Source organism: Coregonus lavaretus (genome assembly GCF_964263955.1).
Source record: "Coregonus lavaretus genome assembly, chromosome: 22".
Lineage (NCBI taxonomy): Eukaryota > Metazoa > Chordata > Actinopteri > Salmoniformes > Salmonidae > Coregonus > Coregonus lavaretus.
In genome coordinates this window covers 34,217,397-34,238,743 of record NC_140009.1, presented here as the reverse complement: position 1 = coordinate 34,238,743, position 21,347 = coordinate 34,217,397, and the positions used below count along the sequence as shown (strand labels likewise).

Below are 21,347 nucleotides of genomic sequence, written 5' to 3'. Positions count from 1 at the left end.
GCCCAGGGTGGCTGCAGTCACGCAACGGAGCGGTGAGACAAATTTGAAGAGACAAAGTCTTCCGTCGTTCTGTGTGTGTGTGTGTATGTGCGTGTGTGTGTGTGGGTGTGTGCCCCCGGAGTACTTCGGTGGGATTCTGGGAACAGGAGAATAGGAACACAACCTTGATTGGCCAACAGACCTGGGGTTGGGGGGTGGGGTGGTAGGGGTCTGGGGTGGTAGGGGTCTGGGGTTGGGGGGTGGGGGGTGGGGTGGTAGGGGTCTGGGGTGGTAGGGGTCTGGGGTTGGGGGGTGGGGTGGTAGGGATCTGGGGAGAACAAGGGCCAGCTGTGACCAGTCTGGGAGATTTAGGCTGGGGACATGAACAGACATCTTGACTAGATTTGACAGGCGGGGCTACTATGAGACAAAACTGTTGTTTGGGCGAAGTACATTCTAAGAAAGTGCAAACTTAAACTGTAACTTTTGTTAGTCCTCAGACTAAGAGGAAAAACATTGTCCGTTCTACTCAATTTCCAGATGCTTTCTTATTTGAAGCTATTTCTATGTTGGCTGATGCAAGACCAAGCAGACAAGTAGAGCTCTCGACACAATAGAAAAATCTTCTGCCACTACCCTTGTCTCTGTGTGAAGGTAGTCATCGTCAAAGCATTTCTTTAAGATCCCATTACATTTATATATTTTTTGTCCCCTTATCCATTGATATTGGATTTCAGTTTGTATTGACTGTCATATCACGGGCTCTATTTTAACAAACCTAACGCAATGGTGAATCTAAGCGCTATAGGTTGAGGAGTGTGTCAGAAATATTTTTGCTATTTTCACTATCACAATTATCGGCGCACTTGCTGGCGTTGGCGTGAAAGGGCTGGGTTTTGATGAATGAACAAGTTCTGGGTGTGTCGAGGCTTGGCCCTTCACTAGCCAATCAGAACGTGCTCCATGGCGAAATATGTGGTTGCTTCAGGTTGTGTATTTACGGTCTTTTATGTATTGCCTTGGAATCAACTCCAGTTCCTCCCAATGTTAATCAGTTATAGATTGTTAAATGGCTTACAGAAATGAAATAACAAAATGTAGACCTATCCCATCTTTGCTAAATAGGTTAACTTAAACCCATTTGCAGTCCACATTGTTCTAAGTAATTGCATGGCTTCAATTGCATTCACACTGATATAGGGGCTAGGCCTACTGTAAATTGCATTATGACTGAGCATGGACATGCCAAACATTGTCAATAAGCAAGATTCAATTCATTATTGATAAGGCCTAAAAAGAGAGCGAATAATTCGAATCAAATTCTAAACAAAACAACTTGTTTTAAATAAAACAACGCAGATTATGGAGGGTTTTACGCATATCCAAACTTGTCACAGCAGCTGGACAAAGATCCTAACCCTAACCCTCCATAACTTGCTACATTTGCACACACTGTATATATATTTTCTGTTGTATTTTTGACTTTATGTTTTTTACCCCATATGTAACTCTGTGTTGTTTTTATTGCACTACTTTGCTTTATCTTGGCCAGGTCGCAGTTGTAAATGAGAACCTGTTCTCAACTGGCTTACCTGGTTAAATAAAGGTAAAAAAAAAAAAAAAAAAAAAAAAAATCCAATATAAAGAGAAAGGGAGAATGTCCACTGACCGTTATACTGCTCCCAAACATAATGTTCTATATACATATTGGAACCATCTTACAGATCAGATCGTATTCACACTTCTCCAGAAGTTCAGGCGCGCCACAGACGTTGTCACCATAAAACTAGGAAGGTGAATCATTCTAATAAGTTTGTAATAAAATGAAACGAAAAACAAGCAATCTGTTTGTTTTTTTCAACAACAACAATAAATACATGTCAAATGTAACGATATCATAAAATGGCCAGGATAAAAAAGACAGGCATTGCTGTTGAACCAGCCTTCGTTACAGTAGGCCTAAGGGAGGGCTACAAATAACTTCTAAGTACGAGGTTCACCGGTATTCACGAGGTTCTCATCTCTCGTTTCATGATGGGCATGGACACGTAGCCTACATCAAGGAGGGGGTTTTACGCACGTCCAAAACCCTTTATCGACAGTCTTGACTACTTCGCGATTGCTTTGGGCAGACAAAAGAAAAAGCCTTAATTGAGAGGAGGGGAGACTATGCTTGGTTTTTAATCAAATCAAACAAAATTCGTTTTGTTATGTTTCTAAATACGAAGTATACAGGCACCAAAAGCACATTAGGCTTATCTTGTTCCATGCGCATATGGGCAGTGTGCATCAAGGCTGGGTAGGCTGCGTTAATTGAAATTAGCACTTTGAATCATGTTTTTAAGGACACACCTCAAATAATTCCACCCCGCCTATCTGAGCGTAAGCGAGCTGATATAAGAGAGGTAAATTGCCGAACCTGGCGTTAGGGCTGGAAAATGCCTATGAGCCAGTTTTTCCATGAAAAAATTGCAAACTAACGTGTGCTTGACACTAGCGCCACCTTAACGCCAGCTGGAAATAGAGCCCTATGAGTGTAATAAAAATGTGAACTTGAATAAATGGAGACGCTCCCTCACCTCCGTTCTCGGACAGTTTCCCGCGGTAGATCTTGTCCTCCACCACGTCGGTCCAGTAGAGGGTGTTCTGGCTGAGGTGGAAGTCCAGAGCGATGGTGTTCCTCAGGTTAGGCACCAGCACGCTGAACTCCCCCTTGTGGAGGTCAATACGACGGATCTCATGGCGGTTGGAGAATATGATGAACGGCTTGAAGGAGTCTGGGGGTAGAGAAATATGGGATATGTAAGGGATCATTTAGTGGCTCTGGAGTGTCCTTGTTAGGTCACATGGTCTGGGATTTTTTTTTTGCCCTAATCGTGGTATTTGGGTCTCTCAGTTCTTAAGGTACAGTGGGGAAAAAAAGTATTTAGTCATCCACCAATTGTGCAAGTTCTCCCACTTAAAAAGATGAGAGAGGCCTGTAATTTTCATCATAGGTACACGTCAACTATGACAGACGAAATGAGGGAAAAAAATCCTGAAAATCACATTGTAGGATTTTTTATGAATTTATTTGCAAATTATGGTGGAAAATAAGTATTTGGTCAATAACAAAAGTTTCTCAATACTTTGTTATATACCCTTTGTTGGCAATGACACAGGTCAAACGTTTTCTGTAAGTCTTCACAAGGTTTTCACACACTGTTGCTGGTATTTTGGCCCATTCCTCCATGCAGATCTCCTCTAGAGCAGTGATGTTTTGGGGCTGTCGCTGGGCAACACGGACTTTCAACTCCCTCCAAAGATTTTCTATGGGGTTGAGATCTGGAGACTGGCTAGGCCACTCCATGACCTTGAAATGCTTCTTTACGAAGCCACTCCTTCGTTGCCCGGGCGGTGAGTTTGGGATCATTGTCATGCTGAAAGACCCAGCCACGTTTCATCTTCAATGCCCTTGCTGATGGAAGGAGGTTTTCACTCAAAATCACACGATACATGGCCCCATTCATTCTTTCCTTTACACGGATCAGTCGTCCTGGTCCCTTTGTAGAAAAACAGCCCCAAAGCATGATGTTTCCACCCCCATGCTTCACAGTAGGTATGGTGTTCTTTGGATGCAACTCAGCATTCTTTGTCCTCCAAACACGACGAGTTGAGTTTTTACCAAAAAGTTCTATTTTGGTTTCATCTGACCATATGACATTCTCCCAATCCTCTTCTGGATCATCCAAATGCACTCTAGCAAACTTCAGACGGGCCTGGACATGTACTGGCTTAAGCAGGGGGACACGTCTGGCACTGCAGGATTTGAGTCCCTGGCGGCGGAGTGTGTTACTGATGGTAGGCTTTGTTACTTTGGTCCCAGCTCTCTGCAGGTCATTCACTAGGTCCCCCCGTGTGGTTCTGGGATTTTTGCTCACCGTTCTTGTGATCATTTTGACCCCACGGGGTGAGATCTTGCGTGGAGCCCCAGATCGAGGGAGATTATCAGTGGTCTTGCATGTCTTCCATTTCCTAATAATTGCTCCCACAGTTGATTTCTTCAAACCAAGCTGCTTACCTATTGCAGATTCAGTCTTCCCAGCCTGGTGCAGGTCTACAATTTTGTTTCTGGTGTCCTTTGACAGCTCTTTGGTCTTGGCCATAGTGGAGTTTGGAGTGTGACTGTTTGAGGTTGTGGACAGGTGTCTTTTATACTGATAACAAGTTCAAACAGGTGCCATTAATACAGGTAACGAGTGGAGGACAGGGGAGCCTCTTAAAGAAGAAGTTACAGGTCTGTGAGAGCCAGAAATCTTGCTTGTTTGTAGGTGACCAAATACTTATTTTCCACCATAATTTGCAAATAAATTCATTAAAAATCCTACAATGTGATTTTCTAGATTTTTTTCACTCAATTTGTCTGTCATAGTTGACATGTACCTATGATGAAAATTACAGGCCTCTCTCATCTTTTTAAGTGGGACAACTTGCACAATTGGTGGCTGACTAAATACTTTTTTTCCCCACTGTAGCTATGCCCAAAGAGCAATTTACAGAACGCCATAACTCACACAAACAACCACTTTTTTCATCTGATGGCCAACAAGATTACATCTCTTTTCTACCTTAACCCCTCCTCTAACCTCCTTTCTCCTCTGCTCACCAGTGCTCTTGCAGCTCTCCATATCGGGCTCCAGCTCCCAGCCCTCGTAGCAGGAACACTTGACAGTGCTCTTCTCTTGCTCACACTTCTGGCTACACTTGAGGTGCTTGGCACAGAGGTTCATGATCTGGCAGGTCTTGTTGTCGACGCCCAGCTCCATGCCCAGGGGGCAGGAACACATGAAGCCCTCCCCAGGGATGATGGAGCAGTTGTGGCTGCATCCGCCATTGTCTATGGAGCACAGGTCTGTGAAGGGTGGCGAGTTGAGAGTAGAGAGGGAGAGGGAGAGGGAGAGGGAGAGGGAGAGGGAGAGAGAGGGGGTGGGGGGGTAAATCATATAGTTGTGTGGTTTGAGGGAATTCCTACCTTGACCAAGGTGGTATAGTTATTGGTAGGGAGAGTGAGTGTGTGTGTGTTTGAAAGTGTGTGCGCGGGGTGTTCTTACCACAGAGTTTCTCGTCAGAGCCGTCGGGGCAGTCATCAGTACCGTCACACAGCTTCTCAGCGGGCAGACAGATAGAGTCGTTGGTGGCACAGACGTGGTGGGACAGCTTACACACCAACGTCTCACAGTTGTCCTCGTCTGAGTTGTCCTCACAGTCACTGTCCCCGTCACACACCCAGGCCTTACTGATACAACGAGCTGGGGACAGGTCAAAGGGTAAAGGTCAGAAGTCACACCTTACTGATACAACAGGCTGAGGAGACCGCCAAACAGAAGATCACACACCAGGGCCTTACTGATACACCACGCTGAAGGGACAATGAAACATCATGGCAACATGAAAAGGGACATCCCGAAAAAACTGGCAAAATCAACTCTTAATAGAGATACATAGATGTACCCTTGTGATGGCTGCTATGGCATGCTGAACTCAGACTTCTGCTAGGAAATCAATCAAAAGAACTAGAGTAATTCAGTCTGTTGGTGAATGCTGCTGGCCATGTTAATCCAGACATCTTAATTCCATGCGTAAAAGCTATCCTCATTCTCAGAGAGCAGCTTGTTGTCATAATCTGTCACAACAAGCCCCTTGGGATAACAAGCTCTCTTAAGTGATACAGTATGTTTGATAGTATGTGTGTGTCCACCCGCCCAGACACTGCTGTCATGACTGACTAGATGAAGACTACTTGCTCTGATATATGGCTGTTACCATTATGGCATCTACAGGCTTAAGGGCAAGAAGATTTCTGACTTCTCACTGACTAATCTGATGAGGGCTATACAGACTTCCTGAACCCTCACTAACTGGTCTGATTAAAACACTAAAGGCCAACAACTCAGTTAGCCAATAGCAGAGATGAAGAGACAGGAAGAGAGAGTGGTTAGCTAATTTCACTTGATGGCTGAAAAGGCCACCACAAACTCACCAGAGTTCCTGCAGCTGAACTTGACGGCTGGGTCACACATGTGTGTCACTCCCTCACAGTCGCTCTCATCACTCAGGTCCATGCAGTCTGTGTCCCCGTCACAGCGCCAGCGCATGGGGATGCACAGGCCGTCCATGCGACACTGGAACTCATCCACGTGGCAACCACCGGGAGGACGGGTTGCTAGGGAGACACAGGAAGAGACAGCGGAGTTAGCCAATAGCAGAGGGGATAGAGTACGGTGAGCAACAAGCTAAGAGAAAGCACACTTTAATTACAGAAACTCCATTCAATAATAGAGACAGGAAACCGTCATAACACTTTAAATATCACAATCCAGTCCAGTTAGCCATTGACATGTAGATCTGCAGGGTCAGAATGGGTTAAGTCTCCAGATGGGTCTCTGTCATAAACAAACAATGACAAGCCGTTCTGTTCCCACGGACATCATCGCCTGATGTTAAGGACATCATTAAGGAAGTGGAATAATGACATCCCTTCATGGCAAGAGTTGGCATAGGGGCATAAGGAACAGGCCCAGGACTTTCTCCCAAGTGGAATACAATATGTGAGACAGAGGGGACGGCAACAGTATTGCTTTTCTTCTCAAACTAATGACTTCCAGAGGGTTTGGCGCGCGCACACACACACACACACACACACACACACACACACACACACACACACACACAAAGCACAGATCTCTCATTAGGCCAGAAGGCCATGCTGGGCTCAATGTTGCATGCTGGACTCAAACAGTCATGCACACACACATGCAGACACACACACACACACACACACACCTCTGCCCTGCCATTCCAGGGCAGGCCAACTTCTAAGCAATTAACTCCTCTCTCAAACCCAAACTGAGAGCTGAAGAAAAAGCAGAGCGACAGAGAGAGAGAGAGAGCGCGCGAGAGAGAGACAGGAAAGAGAGGGGGCTTTGGAAGAGCTGCCTGGCCTCCTCTGATCTCTGCCAAAGCCACACAGCCATTACCAAGTCATTATCATTATTTTTTTTCATGACGGTACTTAAAGTGAAGTGAAGTTGGACCAGCCATCATTAAACAACCGGACAATTTCAGTAAGCCATACTGAAGAGAGGCATTGTTAATGTTTTGTTTTGAGATCTGTGTGAATGCTTAGCTAACCGCAGAGCATAAACCACATCCCTGAGAGCAGCAACGTTAAAGGATTCGCTTAAAGTGATGTCCTGGGGCTACGGGGCAGGCTGAGGCATGCAGACGGTACAGAGAGCACAGCAAGCACAACACTGAACCTGTCAACAGTCTAACAAACATACTACACACTCCAAACAACAACATATACACAGCCTGAAAATGGATACAGGCATTTAATGTGGTGATAATATACTAGTATGCTAAAAAGAGGACATATATGGGTATTGGGATATATATACTGTATACTCTCCTTCACGTGAAGAGCAATGCAAACTGCAATGCAGACTGTTAGAATCATGCAAACACTTTAATTTCACTATGAGCACAATGTCACTCTCCTGCCGTGTGCTCTATAACCTCCATTGGGGTGGTACAGTAGAATAACAATACTAGTCCAAATTCGCCCAGAGGAGTTGGAAGCCAGGGTAGCCTCTGGGGCAGTTTAGGGGTCAAGTGCCTTGCTCAAGAGCACAGTGGCAGTACCAGTACCAGAACTCACCCTGGTTGGTACAGTTGGCATGGGTCTCGTCGCTGTAGTCTCCACAGTCGTTGTCCCCGTCACAGGTCCAGTACTCAGGGATGCAGCGGCCGCTGTTACACTTGAACTGAACACTGGAGCAGGAGTGGCTGCAGCCTGCCTCATCACTGTTGTCACCACAGTCGTTGTCTGAACACACAGCGAGAAAGAGAGACACAGGCGGAAAAGGGCAGGCGCGCACACACACACACGCACACACGCACAGAGACACACAGGTAACATTTATTTCTAACTTTCATGAATAAGCCATTATAAATGTCGATTGACGCACCGGTGCGTAACATAATACAAACATAAGCAATATCATAACACATAACAAGTTACATAACAAAAAAATCCCCATCAAAATCAGTTTAAGCTAGAGATATCATTGTTTTGTATGGGCTGCGTCTCAATCCTCCACATCCGCCGATGTCACACTTCCGCATCAGACCATGAGACACCCCAAAAATCGGTCTTCTCTCCAAAACGTCTGTAGCGTCCAAATGGTTTGACCTAAAAAACTATTATGACCAGTCTATGGAAAGGGGAGACTCTCACAAATGGTCTCCGTTTTGCTCTATGGCTCGTCTGAAGTTGGTACCGTTGATGTGCCAACTTCTGTTTGTAGCGTCCGAACCATTTGGGCTACAAAATAATGTGACCCCACAAGTGTCACGGGACTTGTCTGAGGGTAACCGGTTCCAGGTAGTTTTAGCTAAATGATCCATAGTATGACCATCTTAAAGCAATTCCATATGTCAGCTTAGAACACCCCCACCCACAAAGGCTTAGACTTTTAAGAATGAATACATTATTATACAGGTTGTAAATGCTTATGAATTCTAATGCTTATAATGCTTGAAGAAGATTTATGCTCACCATTGTCACAGCGCCAGTTGACGTTGATGCAGCGTCCGTTGGCACAGGTGAACTGGGTGAGGGGGAAGCAGGTTGGGTAGGCTGGGGAGAAGGAGAGGTAAAAGGGAACCTTTAAAAATGACATCCTAGAAACACCACCATGGGCAACAAACAGACCTCTCTTGGCCCACTTCAAACTAAGTAGTGAGAGTGTAAAAAAAATAAAAATAAATCAAACTAACCAAACTCTTGCTTGGCTAAAGCATAAGTACATCTGGTGACCGGGCTTCAGGTATAGTGAGTTAAGTTTCCAACATTAAACTACAAAGAATAGAATGCTACAGAGGTGATGTGTGATGTGAGAAGGACCCACCACAGGAGGCCGGCTCATCAGAACGGTCCCCACAGTCATCATCCAGGTCACATTTCCAGGAGGTAGGGATGCAGCGCCCACTGGCACACGCATACTGGTTGGGCGGGCACGTACGAGCTGGAGAAGGGTGTAGGATAACAGCATTAGAGAGAGATGGGAAGGGCGGGTGTGTATAGCGTATGTAGTGTGTCTATGTGTGTGTGTGTGTGTGTGTGTGTGTGTGTGTCTACCTGAGCAGGTAGTATTAGACTCATCCTCATCGGTGCCACAGTCGTTGTCCCCGTCACAGAGCCAGCGCAGCGGGATACAGCGGTTGTTCTGACACTTGAACCGGTCCGATGGACACGTGTGCTGGTCTGGAGGAGGGAGAAGAAACACAGTAGAATTAGAACATTCGAATTTGAATGTAAGATCAATAGAATTAGACAAGCGTATACAGTATCACTATGAGAGACTAGGTCATAGAGGAGTCTTCTATAACTGGACTAATATTAGGGATATTCAGTAACTATTTATGTTAACTGTAAGTTCATAAAGTGGACATTACACAGCTATAAGCACATTATGTTCGGGGATGATTGAGCTTCTGCTACTCTGATGGCTCCGTCATCCACTGGAAGTGGGACAACTTGGTCTCCAGCCAAGCATTAGAGACATAAAGAACTTTCATGTACACACAGAGGAAACCTAGTGTTAATAATTGTCGAATGAAGAGAGAGTTGGATGGAGAAACGATTGACCTATTTAACACTCAATTGATATTTAATGGTGATTGATGGATGGCTCAAAGAAGAGGAAGTATTTGGGCTTGGATTTAACTGTAGCTCATGCACTGCTGCTGCTAATTCACAGCACATGATTCTCAACTGTGTGTGTCGTGTGTGAGTTGTCGTTGTGTGTCGTGTGTGAGTTGTCGTTGTGTGTGTGTGTGTGTTGCTCAGTAACCCCGGCGACGGCGTGGCGGTGTGACACTACTCACGGCAGAGCTCGGGCGCCTCGTCGCTGTTGTCCAGACAGTCATTGTCACCGTCACACTTCCATCGCTCCTGGATACAGCGGTTGTTCTTACAGGCAAACTCCCCTGGCTGACACTGAGGAGGAGGGATGTAGGTGGGGTTGGCTGGAGAGAGAAAAGGAGAGAACTGTTACGGATACTGTAGCAAAGCAATGTCTCTCAATCTCAGCTGTTCATATATGGGATGGATTGATCTACTTATGAGGGGTTTTACAACCAATTCAGCTAAAGAAAGCATGTCTGTGACATTTGCTTCTCTACACACCAGCTTAAACATGGACATTCCAGATCAGTACAGTAATCATTTAAACTATTCTAATTTAAGACCATCCTGAGAGCGTCCCAATGCATACCTTTACAGGTGACATTGTCGTCATCCAGTATCTGGTCGTCAGCACAGCCACAGGACCTGCCGTCAGGGATAGCCAGACACAGACTGCTGCAGCCGCCGTTTTTCACACGACACAGGTTGGTGCCTATAGAAACACAAACAGAAGAAAGGCAGACAGGTCTGTTAGCATTGTTACCAAGCAAATATCCCTATGGGACATTAAAGTATTCATTCATTCATATCTAGACTAGCTAAATCACTGATATATTATAACCTTTTATGGTTTTGTGGCATAAGAAGTTTTGGCATGTGTTATGATGACACTTTATGACGTGCTTATGACACTGTTAAACGTGTTCAATGTGTTACCCATATAGTGTTACCCATTAAGTGTTACCCATATAGTGTTACCCATTAAGTGTTACCAGTAAAGTTACCTTGCTGCTGGTGAGCGTCATACACACGGATCTCGAAGAGGGGTGGACGTTCGTTGCGGAGCAGCGTGACGGTGCTGGTGATGGTGTCTAGTTTGAAGATGCTGCCGCCACGGTACTCGTTCCAGAACAGGAAGTGCTTGTAGTGACACAGGCCGAAGGCGTGGTTCAACTCGTTTCCCTCGTACACATTCTGACCAATCAGAAAGAGAGAAGAGGATCATGGCACATGGATCATGGTCATGGTGAAAACCATATAACCCTTTTTTACATATATTTTTGGACACTTTGTTTAGACAGTTTGGCAATCAGAGGGGGATATAGGCAGGTGTGAGAAACAGTGGGAAGGGTGGACGTGAGGACTGAACCCTGGTATCCAGTGGGAAGGTTTTACATTTGTGACAACCAGTGTTACTATCACGATCATTATCATTAGGGTTAAGGCTTGGTAACCAGTCGAACTGACCCTGCGCTCGGTGGTGTTAAGGTAAATCAACTCGATGCGGTCGTAGTAGGCGTCCACCCAGTACAGGATGCCCTGTGGGATGTCCAGACTCAGACCGTTGGGCCACAGCACTGTTTTACTGGTCAGCAGGACCTGGTCGTGAGAGCCGTCCATCCACGCCTTCTTGATCTTCCCTCGGTTAGTCTTCTTGGGGTCCTCCTCCCAGTCCGTCCAGTACATCCACCTGGAACAGTACCACACGCTCTGTTAAATCAATACTAAGAGTGGAAAATTCCAGTAACTTTCCCAAAATTCCCAGGTTTTCCAGAAATCCTGGTTGGAAGATTCCTGGAATCAAGAGCAAATAAGCAGGAAATCCAGGAATCCTCCAACCGGGATTTCTGGAAAACCTGGTCATTTTGGGAAAGTTGCCAACATTTTCCAATACATTCTCATAGATTGAGGTCTGTGTGAGATGTATACTGTAGCAAAGGAACATAAGGAGGGCGAAAATGTCTGACCCGTGCTGGGGGTCCACTACGATGGCACGGGGGTGGGTCATCTTGCCCTCTATGAGGGTCTTGCGTGTCTGAGAGGCCTTCTCCAGCCTGGCCACACTGATGGTCTTCATGGGCCCGTCGTCTGTCCAATACAGGTTACCTGCCATCCAGTCTACCGCTATCCCCTCCACGGTGTGGACGCCTGAGGGAAAGAAAGGGGGGCGGAAGGGACAGAGGGATAGAGGAAGGGAGAGAGAGAGGGAGGGAATGAGGGTGACTGTCCACCATGCCTTTCATGACTTCATGACCACATAACATTACTTCTATCATTTCTGTCATGATACATTCAATATATATTGCGATTCTAAATGCATCCCAAATCTATATGCATTGCGATTAAATTCTGCAATAGGGTGGAACTGAGGGTTGTTGTAACGCATTAAATGTTAAATACTATGGTACTAGATCAGACATTCCTTACCATCCTTCAGGATGGTGTCTCTCTCCGTGCCGTCAATCTTCTGCCGTCCGATGATGTAACTGACGGCATCAGCAAAGTAGATGAACTCGCTCTCGGCGTGGAAGTCCAGCGCCCGCGGGTTCATCAGGTTCTCAATGGGGATCATGAACTCGTCTGGGACCTTGGCATTCATGTCCATGCCACGGATGATGCCAGGGCGACCCTTACCGTACACCAGGAACAACTCGTGTTCAGGTTCTGCAGAGGGAACATCGACAACATTACATCATCAACATGGGAATATCGCTGAACGGTTAGTTACAAGATCTGAGCAACAAAACAAGATATGTTCTGTCCAAAGAGTATGTAAATATAAAAGTTATGTTCTAGAGACTTATTTCAACTCATATTACTATAATATAAATTGCAGATCTGTGCTGTATGGAGTTCTGTGCTATGCTGTTGTGTGTTATTTTCGTGCTATGCTCAGTGTATGGGATTCAATTCAATTCAAAACTTCACGTATGTAAAGTACTTACTCTTGCAGGACTTCCCGTCACTGCCCAGGCTGAATCCAGAGCGACAGCGGCAGGTCCGGGTCTTGTGGCTGTTCCCCAGCAGACAGATGTCTGAGCAGCCTCCTGGCTTCTTAAACTGGTCCGGGGCACACGCATGACTCTTCTCTCTCACTGGGCACCAGGGGACAAGAGAGGGGTCAGAGGTCAGCACTAGGCACCAACATGGCAACAACTATGATGATTGATACAGACAGATAGATAGATACCCATTTGGATTCTTTCAACCAGGATTTCTGGAAAACCGTAATTTTGCAACCCTAGGCGTGTACCTACAGTGGGGAGAACACGTATTTGATACACTGCCAATTTAGCAGGTTTTCCTATTTACAAAGCATGTAGAGGTCTGTAATTTTTATCATAGGTACACTTCAACTGTGAGAGACTGAATCTAAAACAAAACTCCAGAAAATCACATTGTATGATTTTTAAGTAATTAATTTGCATTTTATTGCATGACATAAGTATTTGATCACCTACCAACCAGTAAGAATTCTGGCTCTCACAGACCTGTTAGTTTTTCTTTAAGAAGCCCTCCTGTTCTCCACTCATTACCTGTATTAACTGCACCTGTTTGAACTCGTTACCTGTATAAAAGACACCTGTCCACACACTCAATCAAACAGACTCCAACCTCTCCACAATGGCCAAGACCAGAGAGCTGTGTAAGGACATCAGGGATAAAATTGTAGACCTGCACAAGGCTGATATGGGCTACAGGACAATAGGCAAGCAGCTTGGTGAGAAGGCAACAACTGTTGGCGCAATTATTAGAAAATGGAAGAAGTTCAAGATGACGGTCAATCACCCTCGGTCTGGGGCTCCATGCAAGATCTCACCTCGTGGGGCATCAATGATCATGAGGAAGGTGAGGGATCAGCCCAGAACTACACGGCAGGACCTGGTCAATGACCTAAAGAGAGCTCGGACCACAGTCTCAAAGAAAACCATTAGTAACACACTACGCCGTCACGCAATCCTGCAGCGCACGCAAGGTCCCCCTGCTCAAGCCAGCGCATGTCCAGGCCCGTCTGAAGTTTGCCAATGACCATCTGGATGATCCAGAGGGGGAATGGGAGAAGGTCATGTGGTCTGATGAGACAAAAATAGAGCTTTTTGGTCTAAACTCCACTCGCCGTGTTTGGAGGAAGAAGAAGGATGAGTACAACCCCAAGAACACCATCCCAACCGTGAAGCATGGTGGTGGAAACATCATTCTTTGGGGATGCTTTTCTGCAAAGGGGACAGGACGACTGCACCGTATTGAGGGGAGGATGGATGGGGCCATGTATCACGAGATCTTGGCCAACAACCTCCTTCCCTCAGTAAGAGCATTGAAGATGGGTCGTGGCTGGGTCTTCCAGCATGACAACGACCCGAAACACACAGCCAGGGCAACTAAGGAGTGGCTCCGTAAGAAGCATCTCAAGGTCCTGGAGTGGCCTAGCCAGTCTCCAGACCTGAACCCAATAGAAAATCTTTGGAGGGAGCTGAAAGTCCATATTGCCCAGCGACAGCCCCGAAACCTGAAGGATCTGGAGAAGGTCTGTATGGAGGAGTGGGCCAAAATCCCTGCTGCAGTGTGTGCAAACCTGGTCAAGACCTACAGGAAACGTATGATCTCTGTAATTGCAAACAAAGGTTTCTGTACCAAATATTAAGTTCTGCTTTTCTGATGTATCAAATACTTATGTCATGCAATAAAATGCAAATTAATTACTTAAAAATCATATAATGTGATTTTCTGGATTTTTTTATTCCGTCTCTCACAGTTGAAGTGTACCTATGATAAAAAATGACAGACCTATACATGCTTTGTAAGTAGGAAAACCTGCAAAATCGGCAGTGTATCAAATACTTGTTCTCCCCACTGTACATGGAGGTTGGCGTCTCTAGTGGTACACGTGCCGGGCTGGAACAAAAGCCTGACCACACTACATACCAACCTCCACGGCAACGATTGCCCCATACCTGCAGTGCCTGTTCTGGGTAAATACATGGGGGTTGTGGGTGTGTACCTACCTGGGGGTTGGCGTCTCTGATGGTACACGTGCAGGGCGGCGCTGCGGTCCACCCGGGTCACCACCGTGAAGTCAGAGGAGTTGAAGCGGTTGACACGGATCACGCTTGTCTTAGCGTGGTTCAAGTTGCCCTCGTCTGAGTTGGTGGCGTACAGGTAGTTCTCAAACACCGTCAGCCCATACAGATGCTCAATCTGACAGAATGAACAACAGACACACAGGCGGAGTTGGTGGTTGTGTGTGTGCGTGCCTGTCTATGTCTGTATCTGTTTTAATGGAACATCTTCCTTGAGTCATTCATTTCCTCACCAGCAGGCCCTGTATGATGGTGTGTCTGTTCTTGCCCTCGTAGTCCACAACCTCTATGTAGTCCAGGTAGGCGTCGGCCCAGTAGACCAGCCGGTTGACCAAGTCCAGGGTGATACCGTGGGGGAACACGATCTTACTTTCCACCAGCTTGGTCCGGTTCTGACCATCCATGTCACAACGCTCCACCTTGGGAGTCTGACCGTAGTCTGTGAAGAACACCTTCCTGTAGGGAGAGATGAGAGATGAGAGATAGAGAGAGAGAGATAGAGAGAGAGAGAGATAGAGAGAGAGAGAGAGAGAGAGAGAGAGAGAGAGAGGAGATGAAGAAACCATGAGTGTGTAGGAAGATTAGATAGAGGAAAGGGAGGACTGACCGTATATTCCATCAGACTACCTGTACTTCCTTAATTAATATTTGAGTGTGGTTAGTAAAGTAGTTGTCTACATCCTTCACCAGGAGATGCCATCCAAAACTGAGAAGTGACACTTTGTAAAAAGGAACTATACAGGATGTACCAAACTATTTTGAAGTGTCACCGTCAGCAAGATGAAGTGATCAGAGGAGGAAGTGTTTTCAGTGACTACGGGCTGGGTCAGCATTCATCTGACCAGAAGGACCAGGGGGAAGTAAACAAATGGTCTTCTGAGGTCACTAATTTAGGGGTCTCTGGGGTTGTTAGTGGGGTAGTGCTCACCCCATCAGGGGGTCCAGGGCGATGCCTTTAGGGTTGTAGAGCTCCTGATCCAGCAGGGTGACGCACGTCTGGCCGTCCGCGTTGCACACAAAGATACGATCGTCCACGTTGTCCTCAAAGTAGAAGTTTCCTGTCAGCCAGTCAATAGCCATATGTTCCACATCTGGAGGGATTGAGAGATGACGATAAGTGTGGGAGAGAGAGGGTGAGGAGGATGAGTATGTGGGAGAGAGAGGGATCGAGGGATGGGGGGGATAGACAGAGAGAGAAAGAGGGAGAGAGAGACAGAGAGAGATTGCCGTATCAGAGTTGAACTCCAATCAGTGTCAGTGACCCCAAACACAACCCATAAGCCCAGCTCACCCACTGGGAGAGAAAGACATTAACCCTCTCCACCCCAACCCACAGCCTGCTTGGTGACCTGACATGGCCCCACCCTGCCTCACAACCCGGCCTCATTTATATGCTATTTTCAAAATACTGAGCTGAGCCAAGCTGTACTGGTTATGTTTCCAACATAGTTGCTGGAACCATGCTTGAAAGGACAATGTTAATCAGAGCCAGCACAGTGAAGTACAGTTTGAGTCGGTATGGTAGTGTGGAAAGGGTAACACTTTCTCCATGTGAAAGACAGACACTCACCCTGTCTGAGCACTGACTGACTGACTGACTGGGAACGGGGGAAAAGATCTGGCTTTGAATGAAATGCTAATGGTGTTATTTTGGAGTCTGTGGATTGTCCCTCTCGGTATCTCCCAGCTGATTTCCCAGTAAGGGCTCTGACAATGAGAGTCTATCTGTGAGAAGGCGGCTGGGGTGGTGGGGTGGGGAGGGTGGTGGGGTCGTCCCACAGAGAGACCCAGCTGTGGGAGGGCGGGAGGGAGGGAGGGGAGGAAGGAGGAGGGGGGCTCATGTGGCCTTGTGTTTTAACAGCTGCCACCATGCTTCCTCAAAGAGGGGCGAGAGAGCTCCTAATACAGTGCGCTGTACTCCACCAACCAGCCCCCGTAAATCGAAGCCATAGTTAATCCACGGAGCAACTTTGATGTTGGGCCACACTGTCCCATCCCACTCCCCTGTAGTTAACCTATCCCAGCTTGTGACTCCAGCAGTTATAGCCTGTCCCTGACTCCCAGGGCTCTGTGACATCAAATGCCCTGTTTAGTCCCATGGCAGGGTTGGCACCACATAGAGACAAGCCCCGGGTTGGATGACTGAGGAACGTTAAACTATGCTGCTGCAGTCTGGGCTAATCCACAGTGGGACAGAGATAGTCTGGTCCCAGATCTGTTTGTGCTGTCTTGCCAACTCCTATGGTCATTGTCACACCGATGGCACAACAGCACAAAAATATCTGAGACCAGGCTAGAGCAGCAGACATCTGGGCCTAATGTACCACCCAGAGCTTCAAAGGGAAAAGCCTGCTCTGCCACAGATGGATCTGATACTCTGCAGCTGAAATCTAGACAGGGCTGAGGAGGTGGTGGTCGGGTGGCCACCAACCTGAACGCCCAGCTAGTCTCCCACCACTCCTTAAGGCCGATACAAGCTTCACTCTGTTGATCTAAGCGTGCGCGTGAAGTCCGATTTTTGGAAAAGCGGACATCTTGGTAACATGATACCCTCGCCGGTCCGTGTTTGCAATTTTTTTTTTATCTTCTCCTTTGTCGTGTAAACCAAGGAAGAGTCGTCTTCCCTTGCTAGTAGTAGCAAGCTGGCTAAAAACAGAAAGCTAGCTAGCCTTTTTAGCTTCCCACATTTATGTGAAATAATCAGATTTATAATGAAATAATATGCCCTGGCAAATATTCTTATACTTGCCAGTGTAACCTACAACATTATCCCAGTTTGATATGCTGCTTGAATGTATTCACTCACATATCAGCTAAAAATAGAACGTCATCATGTTTTGATCATGAAGAAAAGCCACATGGCTACAGCAGTTTTTACCATTTCACAATAGCCTGGAATCACTAGTTATTAGTGCTAAACAAAATACATATGGGGGGGTATTCTAATAAGGCTACAATGTTGTTTGGTTTATTGTTTGAACAGTCTCAGATTATATTTGGTTATCAATGCAAAACAGGTTACTATGATGCATAGCCTATAGATAAGATCAAGGAACCAAGCGACAACACTGCCCCCACAGCTGCGCAAGGAATGATACGGTGCATCCCAATTTTAATTTGGTACGGGAGTACGTCGAATGTCGGAGCGAACTACAAGGAGCCGCCCATTTTGTGACGTAAAACGACATTCACGTACTCCGTTGCGCTGCGTTTGCATAAGGTCTGTAGACCCCTTTACACACCACCAGAACCCTGCCAGTACCATTAACCTCTTAAGGATTGGACCCTTTTTTTTATGTTCACCTAAAATGACATACACAAATCTAACTGCCTGTAGCTCAGGACCTGAAGCAAGGATATGCATATTCTTGATACCATTTGAAAGGAAACACTTTGAAGTTTGTGGAAATGTGAAATTAATATAGGAGAATATAACACATTAGATCTGGTAAAAGATAATACAAACAACCAAACATGCGTTTTCTATTTATTTTTTTGTTCCATCATCTTTGAAATGCAAGAGAAAGGTCACAATATAATATTGCAGTTTAGGCGCAATTTAGATTTCGGCCACTAGATGGCAGCATTGTGTGTGCAAAGTTCAGATTGACCCAGTGAAGCATTGCAATACTGGACTATTTTGTATCAAGTCTGTGCCGAAATGGTCAATTTATACATTTTCAAGTACATAACTATAGAGAACATACAGAAATGATATGGTAATACAAAATGTAAGTTTACACACTCCCAGGAATGTCATACATGATGGATCATTAGCTTATACACTAACTTTCACACATCTAGATGGCTGGGCGGGGTGGGTGTGGAGCTAGAGACAGCAAGGGTTCAAACTAGAACCTAGTTCCTACATGTGAATATTAAAAATGGATTTTATCAAACAAAACTATGCTACATTTTATCTCTGAGCCCCTCAGGATGACAAATCAGAGCAAGATTACTGAATGTAAGTACATTATTTACCTTCAGAGGTGAATGTATCAAACCAGTTGCCATGATATGTTTTTTGTTGTTGTGCACTCTCCTCAAACAATAGCAGGGTTTTTTCACTGTAATAGCTACTGTACATTGGACAGTGCAGTTAGATTAACAAGAATTTAAGCTTTCTGCCCATATAAGACATGACTATGTCCTGGAAAGTTTGCTGTTACTTACAACAGTCATGATAATCACATTAGCGCACGTTAGCTCAACCGTCCCGTATACTGGACACCGATCCCGTAGAGGTTAAACTGTGTACTGGTGAAGGTAGGAAACAACACCGCCAACTACATTGATCCTCAACACAGGGGCCCCTCAAGGGTGCGTGCTCAGCCCCTTCCTGTTCACCCATGAACGGGTGGCCACGCATGCCTCCAACGACAACAGACAACAATGATGAGACAGCCTACAGGGTGAGGGCCCTGGCAGAGTGGTGACAGGAATATAACCTCTCCCTCAACGTCAACAAAACGAAGGAGCTGAACGTGGACTTCAGGAGACAGCAGAGGGAGCATGCCCCCATCCACATCGACAGTGGAGAAGGTGAAAAGTGTCAAGTTCCTCGGTGTACACATCACTGACAATCTGAAATGGTCCACCCACACAGACAGTGTGGTGAAGAAGGCGCAACAGCTCGTCTTCAACCTCAGGAGGCTGAAGAAATTCGGCTTGGCCCCTAAGACCCTCACAAACTTTTACAGATGCACCATTGAGAGCATCCTGTTAGGCTCCACAGGGCTCTCCAGAGGGCGGTGCTTTCTGCCCAATGCATCACCAGGGGAACACCGCATGCCCTACAGGACATCTATAGCACCTGATGTCACAGGAAGGCCAAAAAGATCATCAGGACAACAACCACCCGAGCCACGGCCTCCAGGCTGTGTAAGGGTTATTTGACCAAGAAGGAGAGTGATGGAGTGCTGCATCAGATGACCTGGCCTCCACAATCACCCGACCTCAACCCATTTCAGATGGTTAAGGATGAGTTGGACCGCAGAGTGAAGGAAAAGCAGCCAACAAGTGCTCAGCATATGTGGGAACTCCTTCAAGACTGTTGGAAAAGCATTCCTCATGAAGATGGTTGAGAGAATGCCAAGAGTGTGCAAAGCTGTCATGAAGGTAAAGGGTGGCTACTTTGAAGAATCTCAAATATAAAATATATATTTGTTTAACACATGATTCCATGTGTTATTTCATAGTTTTGATGTCTTCACTATTATTCTACAATGTAGAAAATAGTAAAAATTAAGAAAAACCCTGGAATGAGTAGGTGTGTCCAAACTTTTGACTGGTACTGTACATATATACTGTATTTATACTCCGGACTCCGACATTGCTCGTCCTAATATTACACTGCCTTCAGAAAGTATTTAGACCCCTTGACTTCTTCCACATTGTTACGTTACAGTCTTATTCTAAAAATGGATTAAATAAAACAATTTCCTCAGCAATCTACACACAATACCCCATAATGACAAAGCGAAAACAGGTTTTTAGAATTTTTTTCACATTTATACAAAATATTTGAACAAATTTGAAAACCTTATTTACATAAGTATTCAGACCCGTTGCTATGAGACTCGAAATTGAGCTCAGGTGCATCCTGTTTCCATTGATCATCTTTGAGATGTTTCTACAACTTGATTGGAGGCCACCTGTGGTAAATTCAATTGATTGGATATGATTTGGAAAGAACCACACCTGTCTATATAAGGTTCCACAGTTGACAGTGTATGTCAGAGCAAAAACCAAGCCATGAGGTCGAAGGAATTGTCCGTAGAGCTCCGAGACAGAATTGTGTCGAGGCACAGATCTGGGGAAGGGTACCAAAACATTTCTGCAGCATTGAAGGTCCCCAAGAACACAGTGGCCTCCATCATTCTTAAATGGAATAAGTTTGGAACCACCAAGACTCTTCCTAGAGCTGGCCGCCTGGCCAAACTGAGCAATCGGGGGAGAAGGGCCTTGGTCAGGGAGGTGACCAACAACCCGATGGTCACTCTGACAGAGTTCTAGAGTTCCTCTGTGGAGATGGGAAAATCTTCCAAAAGGACAACCATCTCTGCAGCACTCCACCAATTAGGCCTTTATGGTAGAGTGGCCAAATGAAAGCCACTCCTCAGTAAAAGGCACATGACAGCCCGCTTGGACTCTCAGACCATGAGAAACAAGATTCTCTGGTCTAATGAAACCAAGATTGAACTCTTTGGCCTGAATGCCAAGCGTTACGTCTGGAGGAAACCTGGCACCATCCCTACGGTGAAGCATGGTGGTGGCAGCATCATGCTGTGGGGATGTTCTTCAGTGGCAGGGACTGGGAGACTAGCCAGGATCGAGGGAAAGATGAACGGAGCAAAGTACAGAGAGAACCTTGATGAAAACCTGCTCCAGAGCGCTCAGGACCTCAGACTGGGGCAAAGGTTCACCTTCCAACAGGACAGCGACCCTAAGCACACAGCCAAGACAACACAGGAGTGGCTTCGGGACAAGTCTCTGAATGTCCTTGAGTGGCCCAGCCAAAGCCCAGACCTGAACCTGATCGAACATCTCTGGAGAGATCT

The 21,347-nt window shown here is 46.0% G+C and overlaps 1 protein-coding gene across 2 annotated transcripts in view; it reads right to left on the bottom strand.

The window, feature by feature from the left end:
• The window catches only part of LOC311150232 (low-density lipoprotein receptor-related protein 1-like), a 142,383-nt gene that overhangs the window by 43,627 nt on the left and 77,409 nt on the right, over positions 1 to 21,347 (bottom strand). For both annotated transcript variants that reach the window (XM_084187605.1, XM_084187606.1), the window contains exons 8-25: positions 15,716 to 15,878; positions 15,021 to 15,243; positions 14,713 to 14,905; positions 12,655 to 12,804; positions 12,137 to 12,373; positions 11,677 to 11,857; positions 11,177 to 11,399; positions 10,714 to 10,903; positions 10,299 to 10,421; positions 9,910 to 10,050; positions 9,161 to 9,286; positions 8,931 to 9,047; positions 8,579 to 8,659; positions 7,679 to 7,846; positions 5,999 to 6,181; positions 5,070 to 5,267; positions 4,625 to 4,870; positions 2,559 to 2,756 (exon numbers count right to left, since the gene is read on the bottom strand). In XM_084187605.1, the coding sequence (XP_084043731.1) occupies positions 2,559 to 2,756; positions 4,625 to 4,870; positions 5,070 to 5,267; positions 5,999 to 6,181; positions 7,679 to 7,846; positions 8,579 to 8,659; positions 8,931 to 9,047; positions 9,161 to 9,286; positions 9,910 to 10,050; positions 10,299 to 10,421; positions 10,714 to 10,903; positions 11,177 to 11,399; positions 11,677 to 11,857; positions 12,137 to 12,373; positions 12,655 to 12,804; positions 14,713 to 14,905; positions 15,021 to 15,243; positions 15,716 to 15,878 (3,141 nt within the window). The remainder of the gene's footprint in view (positions 1 to 2,558; positions 2,757 to 4,624; positions 4,871 to 5,069; positions 5,268 to 5,998; positions 6,182 to 7,678; positions 7,847 to 8,578; positions 8,660 to 8,930; positions 9,048 to 9,160; positions 9,287 to 9,909; positions 10,051 to 10,298; positions 10,422 to 10,713; positions 10,904 to 11,176; positions 11,400 to 11,676; positions 11,858 to 12,136; positions 12,374 to 12,654; positions 12,805 to 14,712; positions 14,906 to 15,020; positions 15,244 to 15,715; positions 15,879 to 21,347) is intronic.